A 23532-nucleotide genomic window follows, 5' to 3' on the forward strand; every position below is an offset into this window, starting at 1 on the left:
GGCAATAACAGTTTTCAGAAGACTGATAAACTTCTCTCAGCCACCCTTCAGTGTATTCTTTATTACACAGTTGGACGAATACGAGTTCCTTCAGAAAGCTCACATTGGGAACAGCTGCTGGCAGTGGATCTTCTGAGGACCTGTGAGCACCTACTTTGATTTCAGACAGCTCCTGCACATCCTGGAACTGTGTCACCAGTTCTCCCTTGTAACTGCTAGTGCTAGTATATGTATTCAAGGTAAAAATGATTACTTGCTCCTTTTTGAATACAAAATTGGTTAAAGGACATCTGTTTTGCAACCCTTGACACCACAGAACTAATCTACTGTCCTCGATGTGGATCCTACTAACTTACAGTTCTCAGTTTCTAAATACTGTGTCTTCTGTTACAAAAGAAAAAAACCAAACACCTTATTCTTTAAAACAAAAAACCCACAACCCTCGAGACCACTGCATATTCTTTTTTTCATGGGTTCTGAATGGACCAAAATGATTCCAGCATTCCTGCAGGGGCAGCAGAACCTACAAATACAAAGTTCTATTTCTTTTTTTCTTCATGTAAAGGTGTGCTGAGGTAAAAGTCATCCTTCCAGCCAGCCAGACATTTCATTCTAAGAACTACCTGATGAGGCCGGAGCACATTCCTTCTCACAGCTGCCTTCTGCTTTCAGAAAATTCTGTTTTCTTTAGGCTCTCAGCAGCTTACTTGAAGGTACCTTCCACCAAGCTGTATTTCTTTGATTGTTAAATGTACTTCTGCACTTGTTCCATGACCTTTCAATGAGAACAGCCTTCCTGTAAAACTGTCAAGGACCGGTCAGATTGAAGCCGTCAGAGCAGTATTTCATAGGAACAAAATAACCAGAAGGCACTGTGTGAGATTTCAGAGCTGCTCACAGCAATCTGTTTACATTCTTTGCCTTCCCCCCAGGTTCACTCATGCCTGTAGAAGACAAGCAGTCTTCTCTTTGTCCTGAGACTGCACACCTCATGCAGTCAGAAGTGCAGCTGAGATGCTGGCTAATGCATCTGAAAGCGTTTTGACAAAACTTAGGAAGAATAAAAGGTGTGTAGCAGTGTGGAGGTTTGGGCACTGTGCTGTAAGCAGTGGAGGTGGTTCACCCCATGCCCAGTGCTGTCTGCCCCATGGGATACAGCTACAGGCCGTGCTTCAAAGTAGATTGTTGGTTTTCATGTCCCAAAGCTCCCAAAAAAATGAAACAGAATAAATGCTTTATTTTTTTTAATGAAGTAATTACTGCCTTACTGTAACTTAGAGGACACAGGTGGTTATAAGGGTAGCCAACAGCAGATAAAATTGCTTTAAACCAGTTTTGGATCACCCACAAAAGGTAGAAGTCACAGTCAGGTAATAAAGAAGGAATTGCTTACCCAGTTCTGAGGATCAGGGCTCACCAAACACTCCAAAGGAGGCGATTTCTGGGCAGAGATGCTTCCTTTGCAGCTGCCAGCCCTGAAATGAGGTATGGAGGGCTGCCCTCAGGGTCTGCCCAGGTCACGCAGGTGAGTTGCTTCCACCTGTGCTCCCAAGGCTGGCTACGGCCCTTCCCCACGTGCTCACATGCTGGTTCAGGCTATGACCTAACGCTTCCCATACTGAGGTGTTCCCAGGGAGCGCTGCCTGTAGCAGCAATTACCAGGCAGTACAGGACACACTCAGTGGCTTCTGTTGATAGTAGTTCAGAGTGACCGCAGGCCTAAAAGTTTTCTCTCACAGTAACGATCTTCGAATTCACACGAGGTCAAAGCTTATACTGGACTTAATGTTTTGTATTCAAGATGAGATCAGAGGTAAATACATTATTATTGTGAAGTAGTTAATAGGAAGTGAAGAAAAATATTTTGCTACAAATGAGTCAGAAAAGCAGAATGAAGGGGGTTTAGCACAGCTCGTTGGTGCATTTACCTTCCCTGTATTTTCATTTCCAAAAGCTGTGAAGAGAAATTCACGCTCCTTTTTTTGTGCCTGATATAAGGGATATTTTGAAATAAGTAACAAAATAGATTAATAACAGATATCACATTTCTATGTGAACATCTGAAAATACTGCAATGATAGTATTGCGTCTTTCATAGAAGAAATGAAAGCTTCAGCTATCTCATGAGTTGTTGGCTGGCAATAGGCCTCTGTCCTGTTTTGCTCCAGCTGCTGCACTGAGAATGGAAAAGTCTTCAGTAATGTTTTTCATTGAGTAATAATAACGCATGCATTAGAGGGGTAAATACCTGCAAACAGAAGGACAAACACAGCGGATGTTTGAGGTGCTGTGCCAAGCATTCCTCAGACTCCCAAACTACGTGTGCATTTGATTAAAACTGTATTCAGCTTCTAACGTGGCTGCAGATGCTTTTTGTCTCCGTCATGCAGACTTTACACTTACCAGACCTCCATTTTTCAGGGAAAAACATAAAAATCCAACTGAAGTTGTAGTGAAACTCAATGCATTAGAGAAAATACTTTCTCATCTCTCTCTCTCTTCCCCTAACTTGCTACAAAAATCTGCACAAAAAGCTGTTTCTGCTATAGACAACGTCCAGCCTTTACAGTAACAATTACACAACGCTGAAATTTCACTTCCTTCTGAAGTTTAACTGTTGCTGGAATAGGATCTGACAGCACAGACTGTGATGCAACACACCACAAGAGCATACGAATGGGTGTTCCAGTGTGACATGGGATCTATCTGTCTATATGCTTGTATACTGGAGAGTGCTTTCTAAATGCTACATTGTCAATTGATTTTATGTGTCTCACATATTTTCTTTATGTTACCTTTGGAATCCCTACCGGTATTAAATACAGACGTGGATATGGAGCTGTAGGTATGGTTTTTCTTTCTGATTTATCTCTGCTGAAATGGTGTGGTTGTGATTCTCACCGCTGAAGCTGACGAAGGCTTCTGCACTTACAGCAGAGCTGAGCTATGTGTGTCAGGCTGTGAATGCTGCGGGCTGAACGCCGCTCCTCTGTTCTTCTGACAGTGGCAGAAGTTGCTGGCATGCAATGGAATGATGCCACGGGGTTTAACTGCAACCCTGCCATTTAAAAGGTATGTCGAACTATTAGGAAAGATAAAATATTTCTAAAGCAATGAGTTCTCAAAGCATCTTTTCCTGACAAATAGGCCGGACCTCGCGTGACCGGGACTGCTGAGTGCTGAGTCTGCTAGTGTGGATTTGCCACGAAAAGCAGTTGTGTTGCTTAGGAAATCATACAGGCAAGGAAAGCACTGCCTTTAACATGTCCACACCTAAGAACGGCTCGCGGCAGAACCCCGCACAGCACTTGGATCGCTGCAGTGACTGAGGGGGGGGCGCTCAGACAGTGGAGCCGCTGCCGTTTTCCCTCTACTCTGAAGAGCCCCGCAGTATCGTTATCGGGAGTTCAAAGCGCTATCCGTATGACGAACCCTGAAGGACGGACCTCAGTAGCGCCACGTTGGAATTCTTGCTTTCTTAACGCAGAATTGGCACATCCATATCTTGGTTCTGCCTCAGCTGCCGCGCGGAGCCTCGCTCGGAGCTGCGGCGTTGCGAATAGCCGAGCGGCCGCGTTACCTCCGGGGCTGCAGGGAGCGGAGCGGGGCGTGGCTGCCGATGGCTGAGCGAGGATCGGGGCAAACCGGGCGGCTCACAGCGCCGTACGGACGTACCGCGTACCTCACGCGGCTCTCTCCGCGTCCGCGCACCGAACCCAACGGCGCAGGCGCTGCTCTCCGCCGGTCCGCCCGTCGGTGCTTCCCGCGTTCCGCCTCGGGTTCGGCTTCCCCGCCCCACCTCGGTTCTGAAATTCGACATTTTATTAAATAACGGCTCACAGCTCCCTCGGCTGACATCTGCTATTAACTCCCGGCTTACAACGGTGCCGCAGCGCTGTTTGGCCGGCACTCAGCCGTGCCGTCCCCTTCCCCAGCAGGGAACTGCGCTGCGCTTCGCACCGTTTGTGCGCGGAAAGCTTTAAGCGCGCGGCTCTGCGCTGCGCAGCCCAGAGAGCACAGCGGCCCCGCGGAGCTCCCGCAGCGCTCTCGAGGCCTCGGCCGCCGCCCCCCCCGGACGTGGCCGTTCGCAGCGGGGAGGAGCGGCCGGGCCCGGCCGTGCCGTAGAACGGACCCCGGGGCCGCTTTGTACCGCGGATGGGGCTCCCGGCCCTCGAAACGGAGGAACGCGGGCAGGGAAAAACGCCGAGCCCCGGGGGAAGGTGGGAGCGGCGGCGCCCGGCCCGCTGCTCCCCTCAGGCGCCTCCACCCGAGCCGGGCGCGGAGAGCGTGGCGCGCGCGGAGCACGCCGGGAGTTGTAGTCTCACGACGCAGAGCCGGCCCGCAGCCCTGCCGCGAGGCACGCCGGGACTTGTAGTCGTCGCGAAGTAGGCGGTGCTCCCGCCGGTCCGCGCGCCCATTGGCCGAAAGCGCGAAGCGGGGCGTTTCCTTAGGGGCTTCGAGCGCTTCCGATTGGTTGCCCGCCTCCCCCGCCTCCCGTCGCGGTGCCGTCACTTCCTCCCCGGCCGGAGCTGGCCCCGCTCATTCTCTTTAGTGTTTGCCCTGTGCCCGCCGCCTCCCTCCGCCGCCGCGGTCGCCCCCCGGCCCCCCCGGGACCCGGCCCATGGACTGAGCCGCCCGCTGGCCCGCCCCCGCAGCCGGCCCGGGAGCCGCAGCCCAGGCAGCCAGGTGAGGGGGAGGCGGCCCGGGCTCCCCCCGGTAGCGGGGCGGGGGGTGGTGGCGGGGCCTAGCGAGGCCCTGGGGAGGGGCCCGGCTCCGCTCCCCCCGCCCCGCTCCGGGCCCTGCCCAGCTGCCGGGGGCGGCCCCGCCGCGGGGGGAGCGGGCAGGTGGCGGGGGCGCGCCGCGGGGCCGCCCCTCTGAGCCGCGCTGGGTCCCTGCCGGGAGCGGCGCCGGCCCCTGCCCGCCTCTAACGCCGGGGGGGACCCGGCAGCACCCACCGGGACGTGACAGCGGACGGAACGGCGGCCGCATTCGGCCCACCCATGTCCCGCTTCGTTGCGGTGCGAGCGGTGGCGGCTGCCCTCGGAGCCGGGGGCTCTCGGAGTGCCCGCTGCCCGGAGCGGGGTCAGCGGCTGCGGCTCTCGGGATGCGCTCCTCAGGAGCCGCCCGACCCCTGCGGTGGATGTAAGGGCGGCGCGGCAGCCCGCAGCCTTTCTCCCCGCGCACATCGCAGCGCACCCCGAGGCGGCGGCGGGCAGCGCTGCTTCGCTGACGGCGGGCCCCGTGCCCCCCTCTCGCTGCCCCTCGGTCGGCAGCCGTGGCTGCAGCAGTGCTCTTTCCCCGTTCGTCGCTCACATCACGGAGTTTCTCAGGAGCTGTGGTAGCAACAAGTTCCTGTCGCATCCTTACTGCTCTCTGCTCCTTGCAGCTCGGGTCCGTCTGTGCTCTGTGCGGGGTGGTGCTGTCGCCGGGGGCAGTGACAGCCGGTTCTCATTGATGGTGTGTTGGGGATTTCTGTCCTCTTTCTGACAGGTTAAAGGTAAACCTTGGGAGGAACGTCATTGGGAATTGATAGGCAGCGAGGTGTATCAATAGCGGTGAAATGAGATACCTGCGTAGAAGGCCCTTGCCTGCTTTTAGGATAGGATATTTAAAGCTGTTCTTCAATTCTACCAGCAGCGTACAGCCGCACTGCACTGTTGCTCTGTCCGTGCTGACAGATCACTGTCCTTTAGACACCTTTTCCAAGTGAATTTTAGCAGTGCAGAGATGGCTGTGATGAAAGCAAAGCGTTCCCTGATTAGTCTGTTTATCATCTCACAATGAGATGCCGTGATATCAAGCAACAAATCTGTGTGTTCAGAGTGCTCCAGAGGTGATGGCTGTCATAACTTAACCAGGTGACATCACACCCTGATGAAAGTTTTAGCAGTAAATGGGCACCATTTTTTCTGCACGTACCATTTTCTGCTATTGGCTCAGAATTTCCTTTCAAAACTGCTCTTAAGTGTATCTAATAGAGTCATAGAATGGCCTGGGTTGAAAAGGACCACAGTGATCATCTCCTTTTCATAGGAATTCATGGAATTAATTTGGGGTGCGATAACCGTAACTCTGCAGAGTCGGAGCAAAACAGAAATCTGTGCTCTGTATTCCGTATCTCACCAAAAAGCAGTGATTTGTTCTGAGGTCATACAGACCTTCAAAAATGTTTTACAGTCGTGTTGTCCAGAATCCTTGCTGGGGTTCCTTATTCTGTGAGAGTTCTCGGAGATGTGGCTGGAGCCATAGAGCAGATCTGTGTGTTGGTTACTGTGTGAGCTGTAATTCATACCCGTGGCTTTCTGGCCTGTTGTACTTCTGGGAGCAGCAAACAAATAGGAGGTTCTGTGCAGCATCTCCTGACGGCACCACCCCGCTGGAAGCAGCCATCTGAGTGAGCATTTATCTTCGTTGGTGATCGCCTCATCACTTTCTGGTTTATTCCCTTGCATTATGTGTGGAGCTGTCAGGTTTATGTGCACATCTGTTAGCTCCCTCTACTCCTTCAGATTTTACCTTCAGATTTTTGCTTTTCATCAACTTTCTCTAATTAATGACCCGTGCCATTGCTTCTGAACTGTTCTGTCTGATAGAGTTTTCTCTCCTTAAAGATTTCTCTTATCCGTACTGAGAAAGAACAGCACCTTTCTCTTCAAGGAGTGCTGCTTTTGAGATGCACCTTGTCCTGCCCAGATGCTATAGGAAAAGATTTGTTGAAAGCACTGCTCAGCTGTGTTTTACATGCTGTGTAAATAGCCTCAGGTCTATAAAGTTTGAAGTATTGTTTATCTTTATTGGTAGTGTATTTATTTACGGTTCAGCTGTGAATTGTCAGCTATTGTTGTTAATGCTGTTGCAGAAGCCAAGTGCTTTAGGATTCTGTGCTATATATATAGAGCTACTGATGTGCATTTTCCAGGTCTATGTTAGGAAATGAACCATCTCAGTAAACCCGATGGAATTTGTGGAGCTGTGTTCTTGGTGCTCCCAAATGAGCACGCAACAAAAGAAGGAGGCTCTGCCACCATATCTGAGTTATTTAAAGTTCCTTTGGAAAAGGGTGGAGGAAGGGAGCTTTTCTGAATGGTGTTTTGCTCAGCTGTGATGGATGCACAGCGCTCTTCCTCAGCCTGCAGCAACAGGTGGCAGCGTGGCTGGAGCAGCGGCTGCTCTGCTCTGCCTGCATGCTGTAGGTGTGTGCTGGGCTGGGCTGCCCCACTGAGAGAGTACAGTGACAGAGGGGACAGTGAGTGCTGTGTGTCCCACGGGTCATTGTTTTGGTTCTGTCTGGGTTCCACCTTGGGTACTTCCATCCTTTGGTAGAGATAGGGCTTGGGCCTTTTTTGGTCCCTGTCGAATGCATACGTTTCAGGGGAGCTGTCCTGCTTTGTGAACAATTGGTCACTAATGAGGAAAATGACTCACCCTTGCTATGCAGCTGAAGGGGCAGCAGCTGTTAAGGTGCCCTGTGTTGTGAAACATCCCATTTCAGAAAGAATTTTTTAGTTTAGATCCTCGTTTTCTGTAGTAAAACACTTCCTTGGATATTGCCTATGACACAATTTGTAGCTGCTCATCTCAACCTGTAATTTGTGTCCTGATGGTATTGCCTGGTGTCTGTTTCTCATTCCCCTCTGCTCTCGTACCTAAAAAGCCTTCTCTGCTGCTGGCAGCTCATGAATGGGTGCACAGAAGGGTTTAATGAGATATGCCTGCAAGCTGTGATAGGCAGCTAATGGCATGTGGTTAACGTGTGGCTCTCCAGATGTGCACGTCTCAGAGAACAGAACACCTTCCCATATTCTGCTACTGACAATGAATAAAATATATTTCTTTGAGAACTCGGTCTCTGCTGTGCTTTCAGCTGGCCTCTCAGTGTTCAGAGCACATCTGTGGTAGGTCACTGTGAGATCCCCTTTTTCCAAACCTGACCTTTGAGCTCCAGGTGCTGCCCTTTAGCGATGGGGAAGGACTGGTGCTGGGCTGGGCTGTGTGGTCCCTGGGACACAGGGAAGCAGCAACGTGTTGCATGTCTGCAGCAGCAGCTCTGAGGCCTCATTCCAAGTGTGTGTTTACCAATTACTTAAAGTTTGCCAACAAGACATCTCCATCACCCACAGTGGTATGGTGCATTGCGGTCCTTACTATTTGAAAGCTCTATCTCCATGCATTTTTAAGCCTGCCACATCTTGCTCTGTCACTTTACGCATGGAGAAAGATGATTCCTTTCCACTCCAAGAACTGTATTGTGCTTGTGAACTGCTGTTGTCAGCCCCAGCTTGTCAACCCCTCCTCTTCAGCATACGTGAGCCCAAATCCAGCCATGTTTCTTACAGGGTATGCTTTTCTAAAGCTCAGAGTGCTGCCTATTTGTCTCAAGTCAATGCGAGTCCGCATTTGTCTCAAGGTGTGGTACCCATGCAGTGTGGATGCAGTGCTCCAGCTGAGAGCTCAGTAACACTCATTTGGAGTCAAGGGCTGCTTCTCAGGCTGTTCTGCTTCAGGATGATGGTTGCTTTTTACAAAGTAGGCATAGAGTTTGCCTTTTTCAGGCATCTGTATCCTCATCTGTTCTCAGGGACTGCTGATGACTGGTTACAGCTCTAGGGCTCATTGTAGGGTTGTAAAACGACTGAAGTTAATGGAAGACCTCGTGCATCTCATCCCTCCTCTAACCTTAACCAAGGCTGAGACCTTACCCGCTGTGTTGCTGGTAGTAACACTACTGGACACCTGCATGCAGTTGGCTTTAGTCATGGAAAAGGATTAAACACTTTGTGCTATATTTGTAAGCAGAATAAAATAACGTTTTGATTTCCATTTAGATCAGTCCATGCAAATGGCAGATTTCATATTTAGTACTGAAAAGAAATTAGGATGTTTGTAGCGAGGTTGATGTTGCTGTCTGAGGGAAGTCATTATGTCACTGGAAGTGTAGCCAGAACGTAAAGTTGATATCTGATTTCTGCATTGAATAGCTACCCATTTCTCTGGTTGGTCCCTTGGTTTTGGATGGTTTTTGTGATCTAAGGTGTAGCTGTAATTTCAGTAGCTGATCTCTAGGGCTGTTAGGAGGAAACTTAACTTCTGCAGCGCCACAAAGTTAGCGAGGGAAAAATAAATTGCAAGTGCCTCATAGACCTGTAAAGAGTATGGTCAGATTCCACTGCTTGTGTGAGAGTGATTGTTTGAGTGTGGAGGAAGAGCAAGGGATTGTTGGGTCGGGTTGGAATTTATGCTTGGGAAAACGTAGCTGTGTTGAGCTGTCAGTGAGAATTTAGTGGGCATATCAATTTTTGTCATCCAAAAGCATAAGGCAAGCTGAATGCAGTGGTGTGATGTTTGCTATAGGCTTTTATAGAGCAAAATGCTAACTCTCTCTTTTTTCCTTCTAGGGATTCTCCATCATAAATACCCTATTCACAACTAAATCCAAATCTTCACTGACTGGATCCCCTAAAGGTACAGGAAACTTACTTAAAACATTCAAGTTTCTCACCTTTTACTTGCTTTATATTAGAGAAAGCACATGTGGTAAAGTGTGATCATCCCCAGGAAGCGCCTGTTGTGGGACCCTCTGGCTTCTATGTGCAAAACTTTGACAATTAAGATAAAGGGAAAAACAAACAAACAAACAAGAACATTTGAGGATTATCATGAGGATAATATTGAGACAGCACTGCCTCAATAAAATTTAAAATACCGGTGTCTGATTTAGCAAAAATGAATACACAAAGGTGGGAGAGGAGCAAGTTGTGTGATTTACTGCTGACTGCGTTGGTATGTGTAACACTTCAGCTTGTTCATCTGTCTGTCAGTTTAGTTAGCGTGACACTGCTACAGCTTGCAAAAGTATTGTGCAGGGGTTGGGTGATTTGTAGTAATATTTGTCTTGAAATGCTTGAAGTAGTTGTTAACCTCTGATTACATGGAAAAATCACCTGAGATAGCAGCATCTTCATTTCTCCATTCAGTGAGCCAGATATGTAAGTCGTTTTTTCTTGAATGGTTTGGGGTTTGTAAAGCTGTTACAGGGTAGAGAGCGTATTATGCTGAGAGAGCATTGTAAACTCCTTTGTTATCCACAAAAACCCTATAATTGAACGTTCAATTAGGTGCAGTAAGTTCTTTTATCCCAGTGAAGTATTCCACACAAACCAACATCGGTTCCATGAGCTACACGAGTAACAGAGAAATTAGAAACAAAGTCCTAATTTGCTTTGTCAGAGAGTGCTTTGACATTGCTCCTAGGAAGGAGCTGAATGTTTTTTAAAAGAAAATAATATAGAATCATAGAATGGCCTGGGTTGCAAGGGACGACAGTGATCATCCAGTTTCAACCTCCCTGCTATATGCAGGGTTGCCAACCACCAGACCAGGCTGCCCAGAGCCACATCCAGCCTGGCCTTATGTATTTGTATATGCCAACTTGTAGCATCTGATCTTGTAAATTACTACATAGGGTCTAAAATTGTGAGAAATCTGTCACGTGAAGCTTTACAATTCCCCAGATGTGTTAACTGCCAAGCAGTGAAGGTGAATTCATGAAACAGTGCCTAAATTCAATCTATTCAACTCTGAAATGGTTGTGAATGGGTGATAACTTGCTGGGTGCTAATTATGTTTTTTGGTTAGAATATAAAAACATGAGATCAGTGAGTGAAGGGGAAATCAGAGAATCACTGTGTGACGATGGTGTTTCAATTGATGTAGCAAGAAGCATTAAGTGTGCTTAACGCCAACAGGCTAAAACGATACTTCAATTGGAAGAGTTTTATTGTCGTAGCATTTTAGCTGTCTCCCTGGTAATAAATTTCTGTTCAGCTGTGGGAAATGCCTGGCATGCCCAGCTCTCCAGCTACTTGAATGTCGTGGGGATAAACCCTGAACTGTGGGGTGTTCTGCAGGTTTCAGATTCCTGTTCCAAGTAAGGATTAACTTATTGATCCCTTACAATTTCAGTTCTGTTAGACATTGCTGCTGCTGCTTCTTCCACCCTTAGAAAGAGTCATGGAAAGGAACACTCGCATGATCCTGTTGAGCACCTTTTTTTTTCTTTCTTGTTATATTAATAGTTCCAGAGGCCAAATATTTGTAAAGTAGTTTCAAGTCATCAAATCCTGGCTACATGTGTAATTGCAGAGTATTTTGCAAAGAGGAGCAGGTGGGACAATTGGCATCTTAGAGATGCTTAAAGCAAGCTGTGCTGAAACATGTGGTACCCAAGTCCTCTGGAAGCCTTTGGGTTCCCAGGAGGTACAGGAAGGCTGAACTCTTCCCGTTTTTGACTTGTCAGGCTGGAGGATGGTGTGTTCTGGGAGGTGTGCTTCAAAGCCACGTTCAAACATGGCCCAGCAGCCGCACTGTCAGAGAGGCTGGGCAGTTCCCACGCTGAGAACGAGCGTGTTGTGAGCGATGGATGTGTCTGCAGTGCCTTTATTTTTTGTCTGGTTGTGGAATGCGAACAGCTGAAGCCTATTCTCAGTTGGGTTGGTTTCCAGAACTTTGTTGTTTTAAGCACTAGGATGTGAGCTTAAGTCTCCAAAGATTTTGTGAATAATGCCTGAATTGTTTATCCTGAGTGTTACTCTGATTAGAGGTGTTCAAAAAGAAGCTTTTTTGGACTGGATGCAGATGACTTTATCTCTTGATGGAGTGAGATCTGGATAGAAAATAGACCAGACTCTCCTGGTGTGAGGTTCTTCAGTATTCTGCAGTAAATATAGCAAGTGAACTAATAATGTCCTTGTTGGGGACTTTCTTGGAGTAAAAAAAATGAGGGATCAGCATTAAGGTTTGCCTAATATCATGGGAGTGAAATAGGATGAAGGGAAGAATAAGCTGTAGAAGTTAGTAACGTTTTTAAAGCTGAACTACTGAATGTAGTGTTCTCTGGTTACATAGAATAATGTTGGATTTTGCTCTAAAGCACATATTGACATCCTTGAAACAGTTGCTGTGAGCAGACATCTGTGGTTGTAGAATGTCTGTGCTGTTCTGTGGATATGCTGATGGCATTCAGTTTGTGTTCTGCAGTAGTAGCAGTTTTCTTTGCATCCAGGAGCCCGAGACATATAGCAGAATGGTGATGTAAAGTATCCCGTGCTAAGCTGTTTCTGGAATGAGGAGTTATGCCTTTACTCCATTTCTAATCACCATCCACAGTTTATACCATTGCTTTATGAACCTATGAAGTGAGTTTTGAGAAAAGAAATGTAAGAGGTGGACTTCAGTACACCACAAAAAGAATGGAAGAACTGAATACAATCTACAACAGAACTCATTTGTGACGTGACAGTGAAAGCTGAAATGTCTTTATGTGCAAATTTAAATAGAAAATAGCAAAATTGCTATAGAATTCAAGTATCCAGTGATAGATTCTAATTAATACAAAGGACTTTTGCAGATTTCTAGCCAGACATGGATTTGATGAGACGTTTATTAAGCAGAACTTTACTACTGAAAGGATATGATTCTCCTCTGCATGGTGTGATAGTTGACTAGAAAACCCCTTTAGCATACATATTTTTGGTGTTGAAGTTCCACATTCCCTATAAACGTGATTGCAAGTGAGTGAAGAATAATGTGTTGCTTTAGAAATGAAGCACTTCTAGGCAGAGATCTGAGGAGAACGTTTCAGACCTCCTTCCCAGCATGGTCTGAAAGGTGCTGCTGAAAGGTACCGACTTCTAAACCAAAAATGTTGTTCTCAAAACGTGGGGATCACACATTTCTGAACTTCATTAATTTGAGGGGCGCTGTACTTCAGCAGTAAATATCATTCACTTCTTATAGGACTACAAGATATTGTATTCGTTTGTGGCAGTTGTATTATATTTGAATATGTTCAGGGTTTCTAGCAATGCTCCTGGGAATGAAATTAGCTATTATAACATGATTACCCCAGAGCCTTAGTCGACATACTTCTGATCTTTGTCTTTCAATTTCTTTGAGCTCCTTCAGATAGGACTCCCCAGTGCCCTTTCCACAGTTACAGTGCACCTAATGCACACTTTGATAGTCAAATATGGCATTTACTTTGAGTGTAGGGAATGTAATAGATCTTGTGAACTAACGAGGTCTTCTGAAGTAATTTCCCTGTCTAGTGGAAAACAAAGCTATCCAGCCAGCAGTGTGGTAAGCATGACGTGTTTATGGTAGTTCTTCAAAGCTAAAATACTCCGGATGGCAGATTGGTTTGTATGTGTTGTTTTCTGTAGCTTTTTTCTTCCCAGATAAAATCTTTGTATGAGTGTATTACCCTGAGCTCTCCCCTCAGAATTGTTCTTTCAGTACCAGACTAAAAGCTTCAGTCTGACTCACTGCTGCTCCTCTTACACTGGGAAGCCCATTCACAGGTCCAGAATTTGAGGCTTACTGAGCACTTGTGGAGTTGTGTTGCTACTAATAGCTCCCCGGTGGTATCTGGAGCAGTGATTTCACTTGTACCCTTCATCTGTAATTATGTCAGGGGAAAAAAAAAACCAACCCTTTGTTCGATGCCCTAATAAAGTCTGTGGCAGATGAGTGTGTGCATCCATGTGTGTGCATTTGTGTGTAAAATGTATTTACTTGGCTGTGAAATTTATTTTGAACAAATTGATATGTGGATAGTAAGTGGATATGGACAGCTGAGCTCTGGCAGCAATGATAGCCTCAAACTGGCAACCTCCTAGTGTATATTTAGGTTTAACTGTCTGAGCATGAAGATAATGTTGCATCCATGTGTAAGAGAAATCTAACACTAATTTGTCAGTGGAGGAAGGACGTATCACAGTGTTTCACTATGCCTGCTGCAAGTGCGTTGCTTGGAGGTGTTTTTTCTTACAAGAACACGTTGCCTATGAACACACTCAACCCTTGTTTACAGGATCGTAAGGCTGAGTAACTCTAAACTGATAGCTTGGAGCTGTGACTGACGCTTCATGACACAAGTGGCAGTATCCTTCAAAATGTATGTCACTTACAAAGTTTATAAGCTCTTACACCTTCTTTTTTTCCACCAGTAGCTACTTCAGCATTTTTCTGCTAGACATCACTCGTGTTCCCTTGTAAACGATGAGGTGTTCTCTTTAGTGATCCTGGAAAAAAAAACAAAAGTACATTTATAAAAAAAAAAAAAAGGACATGTTCTGAAGAATTTCTTCATAAAGAATACATTTGTTGCTTGCCCCTCCAAGTTAAAAAAAAAAGTTTTTGACATGAAATAGTAAGAAATGTAATCTGTTCATGCAAGTTGCTTTATGCTTACTGTATAAGCAGTGGTTATCAGTTTAAGTAACAGGATTTGCTTTGTAAGGTGACTCAGTGTTGTAGCAGAGTCAGGAAGTTAAATAAGCAAGCATAAATGAGACTCTTATACTACTTTCAGAGTTTAGAGATTGAAATGTGCTATTAAAACTGGATGTCTGAGAGCCTTACTGCATACCAAATGGAAACAATGGCTGCTTGATTTAATGCTTTTCTCCTCTTTTCCCCTTTTTGCTATTGAGAAATAATTTCAGCAGATTGTAATTTAGAGAATGCTAAACATTCAGTATTAACTTTTCTCTTCCCATCTTTATATTTTAGGTCAGCAATTCGGTTCCATTGCACTGAGTTTGCCTGCATTCAAAACTGTTTACCTACAGTAACTTGCTCTGGTTGGAAGTGAACATGTCTCAAGTTCAAATTCAGAATCCTTCTACTGCCCTCGCAGGGAGCCAAATATTGAATAAGAACCCGTCTCTTTCACAGCCACTGAGTATTCCTTCTACTACCAGTTCTTTGCCATCTGAAAATGCAGGTAGACCTATCCAAAATTCTGCTTTACCCTCTGCGTCTGTTACATCTACCAATGCAGCTGCAGGTGAGATTGAGAATCTGTTAATAGATGTATGTATTCTTGATGTCTTGGACCTATGAATGTTGTAAAAGTAATACTTATACAATTATAACAGCTTGTAATGTTTTCTCCATGCTGAATGGAGTCTGTCTGAGACAGAAGCACTCTTTTGCACAGAGTTCTGTTTGTAATACTGAAAAATACCTAACATTTTTGTGCACTGCTTGGAGGTCCATGCTGTTGCTGTTTTGGCTAATGACCAGAACTGTCTAATGCAGTGAATGTATTTCTGGGGGGTATTGATGCTAAGAAAATGTTGGATTTTTATTTAAAATGTTTGTAGATTTCATTGCTACCTGTTCATTTATCTGTTTTTATGTAATCTTTCAGCTCCTTCTAACATGGCAAACCCCAAAGAGAAAACCCCAATGTGTCTTGTGAATGAGTTAGCCCGTTTCAACAAGATTCAGCCTGAATATAAGCTTCTGAGTGAGCAAGGTCCAGCTCATTCAAAGGTACCTATTCATATAAGTTTCTTGTTTCTGTTCTTCATGCTCTTGTACTTTGTTAGCAGAAAGGTAAAGTATATGCCTTTAGTTGTAAATCAGGAGAACTTGTCTGTCCTAATTATCAGGTATTTGGAAAACAAGGATTTTAGCATATATTTTTTGATGCCTGAAGTACAATACAGTTGAATAGTGCTGAACATTCATCTGGTCCAAAACAGTTACATTAGCAAAAGAATCTTTGATCCATAATGGTGGGGATTATGGAAATGCCTAGGAGAAGCCAGCACGTGGTGCTCATCTGATCCGATATCATTGTAATCTTCTACAAAGATTGTGTTTAAAGCCCAGTAATACGCAGTTTGTTTAGTGTTCTGTTTACCCCTAGAGAGAGAATTTCTAAGGAATGCAGTAAATATAGAAGCAATTTGTGTTACTTCAAAGAACAGTGAGGATGTGAGTTTTAACATTGTTAAGCTTTTAAATTCTCATTGGAGGTCTCTATTGAAAGGTCTACTGAGGTGAAGGCATACAAGGAGAATCAGCCTGGGCTACATCTATTTAATCTGACACCATCTCCTTAAGGTGTTGTCTGGAACAGTGTTAGTGTTGTATGCTAGAGGAATTGCCTTTGATGTGGGTAATGCTGAGAATTAAAATCTTTCAACTCAAATATGTATAATGTCAGCTTCAGTGTGCAAAGCAGGCAAGGTTTGCCTTTGCAAAAAGTAATGGAGTAACATTCAGAGCATCTGTTCACTTGCTTTCATTCTGATGGAAATTAAATTTCATTTAACTACCAGAGAGACTTTGGCTTTCTGTTGTCTGATTAATTTGTGAAAATTTAGGGCAGTATATCCTTCCTTATCTCATATAAAAAGAAGTGTCACAGCATGACTCTATAACCAGACAGGTTTGTACTCACCTGGGGGTATGCAGGAGGTTTTTTGGTGCAATGTGAACTTATCATTCCTCAAACTTCTGGTAAATACAGTTTGTTTTAAAAAAAAAAAAAGTGTTAAAACAGCAAATTGTTGAGGAATAAAGTCTGATTTCCAAGGCAGCTGTTCTGATGGATGCTGACATACCATCTATCCACGTTGCGGTCACCTCTGCATGCATTGCCTCTTTTGTTTTATAGCCTGTATGCACTGTATGCAGGATAGTGCTAGCTGCAGTTTTGTGAAATTCTTAGTTAAGTAATCAGGGATATCCTGTAGATGTCCCAGATGTTTAAAAAGTGGAGTTGACATAGTAGTTGAGGAAAGCATTGGATGCTGTCTTCTCAACTTGTGCATCAGTAAAAGACTCACAGTTCCATGGAAGACAGTCTAATAAATGTTGTAAATTCTGAACCCGCTCATAGTAAAAAATGTTTTCTATTTCTCAGGTGTTTACAGTGCAGCTGACTCTTGGGGACCAGCACTGGGAAGCTGAAGGAACTAGTATTAAAAAAGCGCAACATGCAGCAGCTGCCAAAGCCTTGGAAGGGACAAAGTTCCCTAAGCCTACAGCTCGTCCATCTCGTAGTGAAGGCAAGAATCCAGGTATACACCTCACCAAACTGATTTAAAAACCAACCAACAAAAACTATGTGGAATTTAGCTTTCTGGTCTTAACATATATGTAAAGTTGCGTAAGGAGGAATAAAAACAGTGATGCTGTAGTTATGTTCTGTGTACTTAATAATAGCAATGGTTGGGTTTTTTGAGAAAGTCATTTTGATATTTAGCCTTTGATCGTGGTAGGCATCATAGAAGTTCAACAAAAATTAACAAGTTAAAAGTACAGATCCTTGTTTTCCATCACGTCACTCAGGCTTTTGAAGAACCTACTGCTTAACTTGCTGCCTTCTGTTGTATTGCTTGGTGGAATCTTTGAAAAGACTTTTATCATAATCTTAAAAAAAAAAAAAATCTGTCAAGGATTCAGTCACAGCAAAGAATAAAATTTTTCACAGGTGGGTGAATGTATTTGGCAGTTTCTATAGGATAGTTCAGGAGCTTTATGATAAAGATTTCCTTAAAAATTTAAGTAAAAAAGTAAATTATTAAATGTGTGTTCAGCAGTTGATTCAGAACTTTGGAAGGTGCTTCATTTGCATTTCTTTAAAGAGAAGTAGAAGTGGAGTTATAGAAAAGCATCTTAGTTGTTGCAGTGTTGAGGTAACTTCTTACTGTCTGAGATTGCTTTGAGGATGCATTGAGGATGTATCTAGAATGTATGACTGTGAAGTGGCTTCTCATCTCAGCTGCACATGTGATAACTTTGCACGTCACTTGAGTTGAAAACTCTCTAAGGATAGCATTATTCCATTCATCAAAGGGTAAAACTCTAATCTTTAATACCTGTTGTATTCTGATAGCACCTAAATTCTTTCTTTAGAAACACTTGGTACAGTGAAGAGGAAAAATACTAGAAATTAGCAATTACCTATTTTGTTTCTATGACTCTGTTCTGTAATTTCTTTTTTTTTTTTTGCAGTTGCCTTAAAACTTTCCTTTACGTTTATGTGACTGTTCTTTGTCAGATGAGAATAGTTAGTCAGTTACTCATCCACACGAAACTGGCACTGAGAAAAATGTCCAGAGCCACCAGCAGCAATATACCTTCCTTGTCAAAAGGCACATTGCAATTTGAAAGGGACCAGTCATAAAAACCTTTATTAGTTGTTGAATACAAGAAGAAATACTCAATCGTTCTCAGTAAACAACAGAAGCAGAAGATAAATGTAGCATCTCTGTTAATTTCAAAAGATATTTTAGAAAAAGAAATTGCTGCTCTGCACAACATATTAGCGATGCTGTAAAAATCAATCTGTAGCTTAACAAAGCTTCACCAAAAAAAAGGAAAAATTGATAATAGAATTGGCACAGCTCATCTAGGCTTGTAATTTAATATGCATCACACATGTTTTCTTTGAGTTCTGAATATGAAATGGCAAAATCTAGTCGTCTTTTTCTCTGCTTGGAGACAGGATGAGAGTTTGTATTGCTGCAGACTCTAGTGACAGCTGGACAACTCTTTATTTCCTTTTTATTTAGACAGTGTAACCCCCACAGTGGAGTTGAATGCACTTTGCATGAAGCTGGGAAAGAAACCTATGTATAAACCTATTGATCCTTATACAGGGATGAGATCTACTTACAACTATACAATGAGAGGTGGTACTTATCCTCCACGGTATGTATTGTTTAATTCTTGGGTTCTGCAGTCTATTGTCTCTGAACTTCTGTTCTCTTCATCTGATGTCATCTGAAAACTATCGAAAAATGCAATGTCCCTTAAACACAAATTCAGCTTGAAAGACAGGCAGTCTGAGGCAAAAAGGTTTTGATAAATACACTCCATGTAAAACTACAATTTGTCTTTTGGGGGAAGGGGATTGTGAAGAACTGAACCAAATGATGAAGTGTTTTGAAGGACACTCGGATGTATTTGGCTTCATGAAGGGAATACCTATAATATACCATATATATTTCATATACAGTATACATATATATATATATATCGTATATATACATATATATATCCATATACAATATACCATAATATATCTTATGTTTCTGTAGGTTTGCTTTGTAAGCCAAACTATTTATTTACGTTTATCTCTTTATAGGTACTTTTACCCATTTCCTGTTGGGCCTTTACTTTATCAAGTTGAACTTTCAATTGGGGGGCAACAGTTTCATGGGAAAGGAAGAACAAGACAAGCTGCTAAGCACGATGCAGCTGCTAAAGCACTGAAAGTTCTGCAGAATGAGCCCTTGCCTGAGAAACCAGAGGTGGGAATGGATTAAGTGTTTTAAGCATAAATTGCTAAGATCATTTGAGTTATTGTAGATTTTTTTCCAATTTGAGAGGAAGATTGTAGTTATGAAATTTAATTCCATGTAGGAATGTTTATGTACTTGTGTCACTAGAAACAATTTGCTTAAAATAGTAATAATTTTGTGTAGAACTAGGCATTTCCCAAATGAAGTTTTATTAATTCTTTTGCTGCAGTATTTTTCCACAGCAATGCTATAGGCCTCTGTCAGATGTAATAAGCACTAGAGCTTATATAGGAAGCAATGTCTTACCAGGTACAGATACTATGCAAACTTCTGAAGAAATCTAGGCAGGGCAGTTAGATTCCAGTCCAGGCAACACAGAGATCAGACACAGGTTTCCTTACTGGGCACAATTTCTGTTTGATTATGGAATGAACAGTAGAACTTAAAGAAGAACTTAGAGGAAGTTCATGGAAGTAGTAAAGTTGTGCACAATTTTTGGTAGAAATAAGAAGAAGCAAAATTGTCTCTCTTCATATGTTTATGGTTGTTTGGTGCTTCTCATTCCGAGATCCCTGCTTTTTGTTTTATTTTATTTTAATTTATTTAATGTGCTTAGGCAGGAAGTCCCACTGTGTGCAAGTGAGTTCCTGGAGCTGAGGTGGCTGTGTGCAGCCTCTCCATATGCGCAGAGTGACTTCTCTAGCCAAAGCTCTCGGTGTTGGCAGCGTAATAGGGAGTGTAACTTTGGTTACAGAGTCTCACTGTGTGCTGGGGGGGGGGGGGGGGGGGAGGGGGGGGGGAAGGAAAACAGGCAATTAGGCAAGAATGTATTTGGGGAGTCTCAGACTGAGATTTCAAAAAGAAAAAAGTGGGAATTACCAGAAATTAGTGAGGGAACTCAGAGAATATGTTGTGAAGCCAACAGATATTGAGTTAGAAATGTTAAGTGTTTATGGGAGGGACCACTGCCCAGATAATTAAGGAAAAATATCAGGTCTGATGTTTTTAGGAAGAGGCCTGGGATGCGCTGCAGTGTGGAACAGGTCAGACTGTGGGTGGTCAGGGATGAGCTTGGGGGTCTTCAGCAGGTGAGATCAAACCTGAGGGAGATGTTTTCTTTCAGCGCAGGAGGACCCCAAATTTCTAAGTGCTGTCATTCTGTGTCACTGATGCATAATAATCACTTTTTGAACTCGTTGTCCTAAAAGATGACCTGCTGTCCTTGGAAGTTTGTGTATTGGACCCAAGGAGTCCAACTCTGCAGAAAATCATGGGATCACAACTGGATTCATTTCTGTTCCCTTCTTTAGAAAAACTTACGTGCAAGTGGCTTTTAGAGTATCTGTAAAGTTGTTTAAAGCTGAGTAATGATCTTCAGAACACATGCTGTGCTTCCACGTGATCACATATTCTTTACTATAGGTTGTCTCTTCCAGTGTAAATGGTGTGAATTGAGAGATGAGGGAGGTAAACCTATAGGGTTCCTTTTCTTCTTTGCTTATTTTAAGGACATGACCAGGAAATTGCTATTGTGAATTATACAAGAGATTACAAGAACAGAGAATTATTTTCTGAATAGAACAGTTGCAGGCTCCCTGTATTCTGCTTTGATCCTGCTATACGTATGCTGGGCAGGTCACTTTAAGTACACTTTCGCAAGAAACATGCATTTGTCTTTTTATTTTCATTTATTGATGCTTGACTTCTACTAAGTGAACATTAAGAAATACTGCTGTGTTTAAAGAGAGCAATCCTTTGAGCAGAGTACTGTTTTATAAAAAGCACTCAAACCAGATCTGAAATTTGGTATTTCAGTAACAAGTTCATTAATAACTGTGATTCTGGAATGTTATGGCTTTGGGTATGTCTGAGGGAGTTACTGTCTTTGTAACAGCTTTTTTGCACTAGACGAGATGAAGAGAAAATAAGGAATATTTTACCACCAAGTGAATGCTGTTCAGTGAGGCAAGATCACTGCAGGATTCGGCAGTGTAAGATCCTAAGATTCCATTACATGTGCATACAGTGAAGGCAAATTAAGATTTTTACAAGCAGACATAGTCCTGATACTTCTACTTGTCACTTCATGTTGCCAGTAATTATCCTTCTAAACATACTTATTTTCATGGATCCCGTTTAATGTGTCTATATATAAAATGTGTAACCTGGAGCTCCTCTAATTTTAGCCAGAAAATATTCAGTGTTGAAGAATAAATCATTGAGTAAAGCGAGTAGATTTAAAGCATAAGAATAACCATTTACCATACCTTCTTGGAGCACAAATCTGGAAGCTATGGCAGCAGAAAGATTTTAATGAAATTTGCTCTCAGCTGGACAGAGCATTGCCTGAGCAACTGATCTAATTTTAAGTTGTCTGTGCTTTGAGCAGGAGTCTATAGTAGGAAATCTCCAAAGGATCGTTCCAACCTAAATTAGTCTGACTGGAGTTCAGACACACTGACGAGGAGGCAGAACAGTTATTTGCATATTCAGAGACAGAAGTAATAAAGCTTAGATTTAAAGCTTGGAAAGCAATGTTTTCCAGCACAGTGCTCAGACAAATTGTAACGTTTGCCTGAAAACACTAAAACCAGAAATGCTTCTTTGTTTTTTTTTCTATTTATCTGTTAAATATCAGCTGCTCTTTATAACCTTAACATGGAAGAAAATACTGATAGCTTTGTTGAAATCAACGTAGTTCTCATCAGCAATTTTCATAATTTGCTTGTAAGCAGTCCTTGGGGAAGTACATGTTGAAAGGCTTCCCAGAAAAGGGGGAATCCCTTTTAAAGGAGTATATTACTTTTGCAGTTTAAGAGCTTTTTAATCTATAACATTTTTTTGTTTCATTGCATGACTTTTTCAGTTGATAGAGGGGGATCTAATAATTTGATCAAAGTGAAATGGAGGTTTGTTTGTGGTCTCATTCTGATTTAGAGGCATAGATTCCTTGGAGAGGAATGCGCTTGTGCAAGCTACTTTAAAAGCAGACTTTATAGATTATCTGCCTCAGCATTGCTGGGAAAGAGGAAGAACGTGGGGGTGTGATTATCTTTGATTTATAAAATAAACTGATCCAGAACTGAAGTGGAGGCAAAACAGTTGGTAAAAGAGCCATAGTCTGACAATGTTTTAATATTAATTTACTCTTTTTTAAATAAAAACACTGAGAAAAATACCTGTTTTAATCCATTCAAACAGACTTGAAATGTGGAAAGCATATACAAAAGTAGTATAGCAGACAATTTCATACTATATCTTTGTTTTGTTTTGGGAGTATTTTAAATGGAAAAGTAATCCAATGAAGAGAGGCCCTGGTCATCTTGGCAAGGAAAAATGTGGGAATTTCACAAGCTGGAATATATCTGGGATTACAAGGAAGGGAAAGATATTTGTAATTAAAGTGATTGTGCAAATGTTTTTATAGTAAAGTCAGTGACAGACCGCTCCTATCGATGCTGGCAATAATGTATTGTAACACACCGTAATAAAATAAGCCCTTAAGAGTTCAAATACTTTTTCTGGGATTATGATACTATTCATTTCTAACCCACCACTTGCATTGGAAATAGATTTTAGAATATGATGATTGGCATTTTTTACACCAGTAGTCCATCTTTTACCTGCTCTGTGCCTTCTGCTGAGATGTAGTGTGTGGTTCTTGGAACGTAGTATGTACTGCCTGTGCATTTCTTGTGTGCTGCAGTGTGCTTTACTCCTATGGGAGTGGTGCCATCATGTGGTCTTGGTTTTCACAGCCCTGAAGGTTGCTCTATGTATTGGAAGATCAGAAATATTAGATGCTATCGTAGGAACAGCGTAAAATCTGATGGGATGTTAGGAAGGAGTGTATGTATTTTGTTCAGAGATTGGAAAAGGCTGCTTTAAATGGTGGGGACTGAACATAAATGTCTTTCATGTTCTGATCTAACTTGTTAGTAACAGATACTGAGGATGCTTGCTACCATCAAAACTAGATTTAATCAGTAAAGCTCTCTAGCATATTTCTGCTGCTTCAATAAGATATTCAAATCATTTTTGTTAGCTGGTTGCACAACCAGTATTGCGGTATAATATAATTGGTGTAATTGTTGCTATTCATCTTTATCATAATCTTTCCTATATCACTGCTGAACACTTAGTCTTAAAATTTCTCTGTTGCTGTTACCATGCCTCTTAGTTCATGTTGATACCAACATCAGTGAAGACATTTTTGGAATCACAATCAAAATTTTACCGGGAGATACATAGAAGTGCCTGTAGGTAAGCTCCACCTGGCACTGCTGTCCTTCTAGCAAGGTGTAAGATATCACAGATGTATGGTATTTGATTTAAGGCAAGTTTCTGATAGTATGCTCCTCAAATGATGAGAAAAATTCGTAGATGAAGAACTTGCAAGAGAGCGTGTTGCATGGTAGGTCTATGC

At 43.1% G+C, this 23532-nt stretch overlaps 1 protein-coding gene across 27 annotated transcripts in view; it reads left to right on the forward strand.

Moving 5' to 3' along the window:
- The first annotated feature begins 4541 nt into the window (after positions 1-4541).
- STAU1 (staufen double-stranded RNA binding protein 1) overlaps positions 4542-23532 on the forward strand; it is a 40473-nt gene continuing 21482 nt past the window's right edge. For 25 of the 27 annotated variants that reach the window (XM_046902843.1, XM_046902842.1, XM_046902846.1 and 22 more), the window contains exons 1-7: positions 4542-4686; positions 9396-9462; positions 14572-14848; positions 15215-15339; positions 16721-16877; positions 18375-18513; positions 18950-19115. In XM_046902843.1, coding sequence (XP_046758799.1) covers positions 14656-14848; positions 15215-15339; positions 16721-16877; positions 18375-18513; positions 18950-19115 — 780 coding nt within the window. In that variant the 5' untranslated portion in view covers positions 4542-4686; positions 9396-9462; positions 14572-14655. Of the gene's footprint in view, positions 5339-9395; positions 9611-14571; positions 14849-15214; positions 15340-16720; positions 16878-18374; positions 18514-18949; positions 19116-23532 lie in introns of all 27 variants that reach the window. The other 2 variants (XM_046902845.1, XM_046902844.1) reach the window with 2 other exon arrangements.

This window comes from Gallus gallus, chromosome 20, assembly GCF_016699485.2.
Source record: "Gallus gallus isolate bGalGal1 chromosome 20, bGalGal1.mat.broiler.GRCg7b, whole genome shotgun sequence".
In the NCBI taxonomy this organism is placed as follows: domain Eukaryota; kingdom Metazoa; phylum Chordata; class Aves; order Galliformes; family Phasianidae; genus Gallus; species Gallus gallus.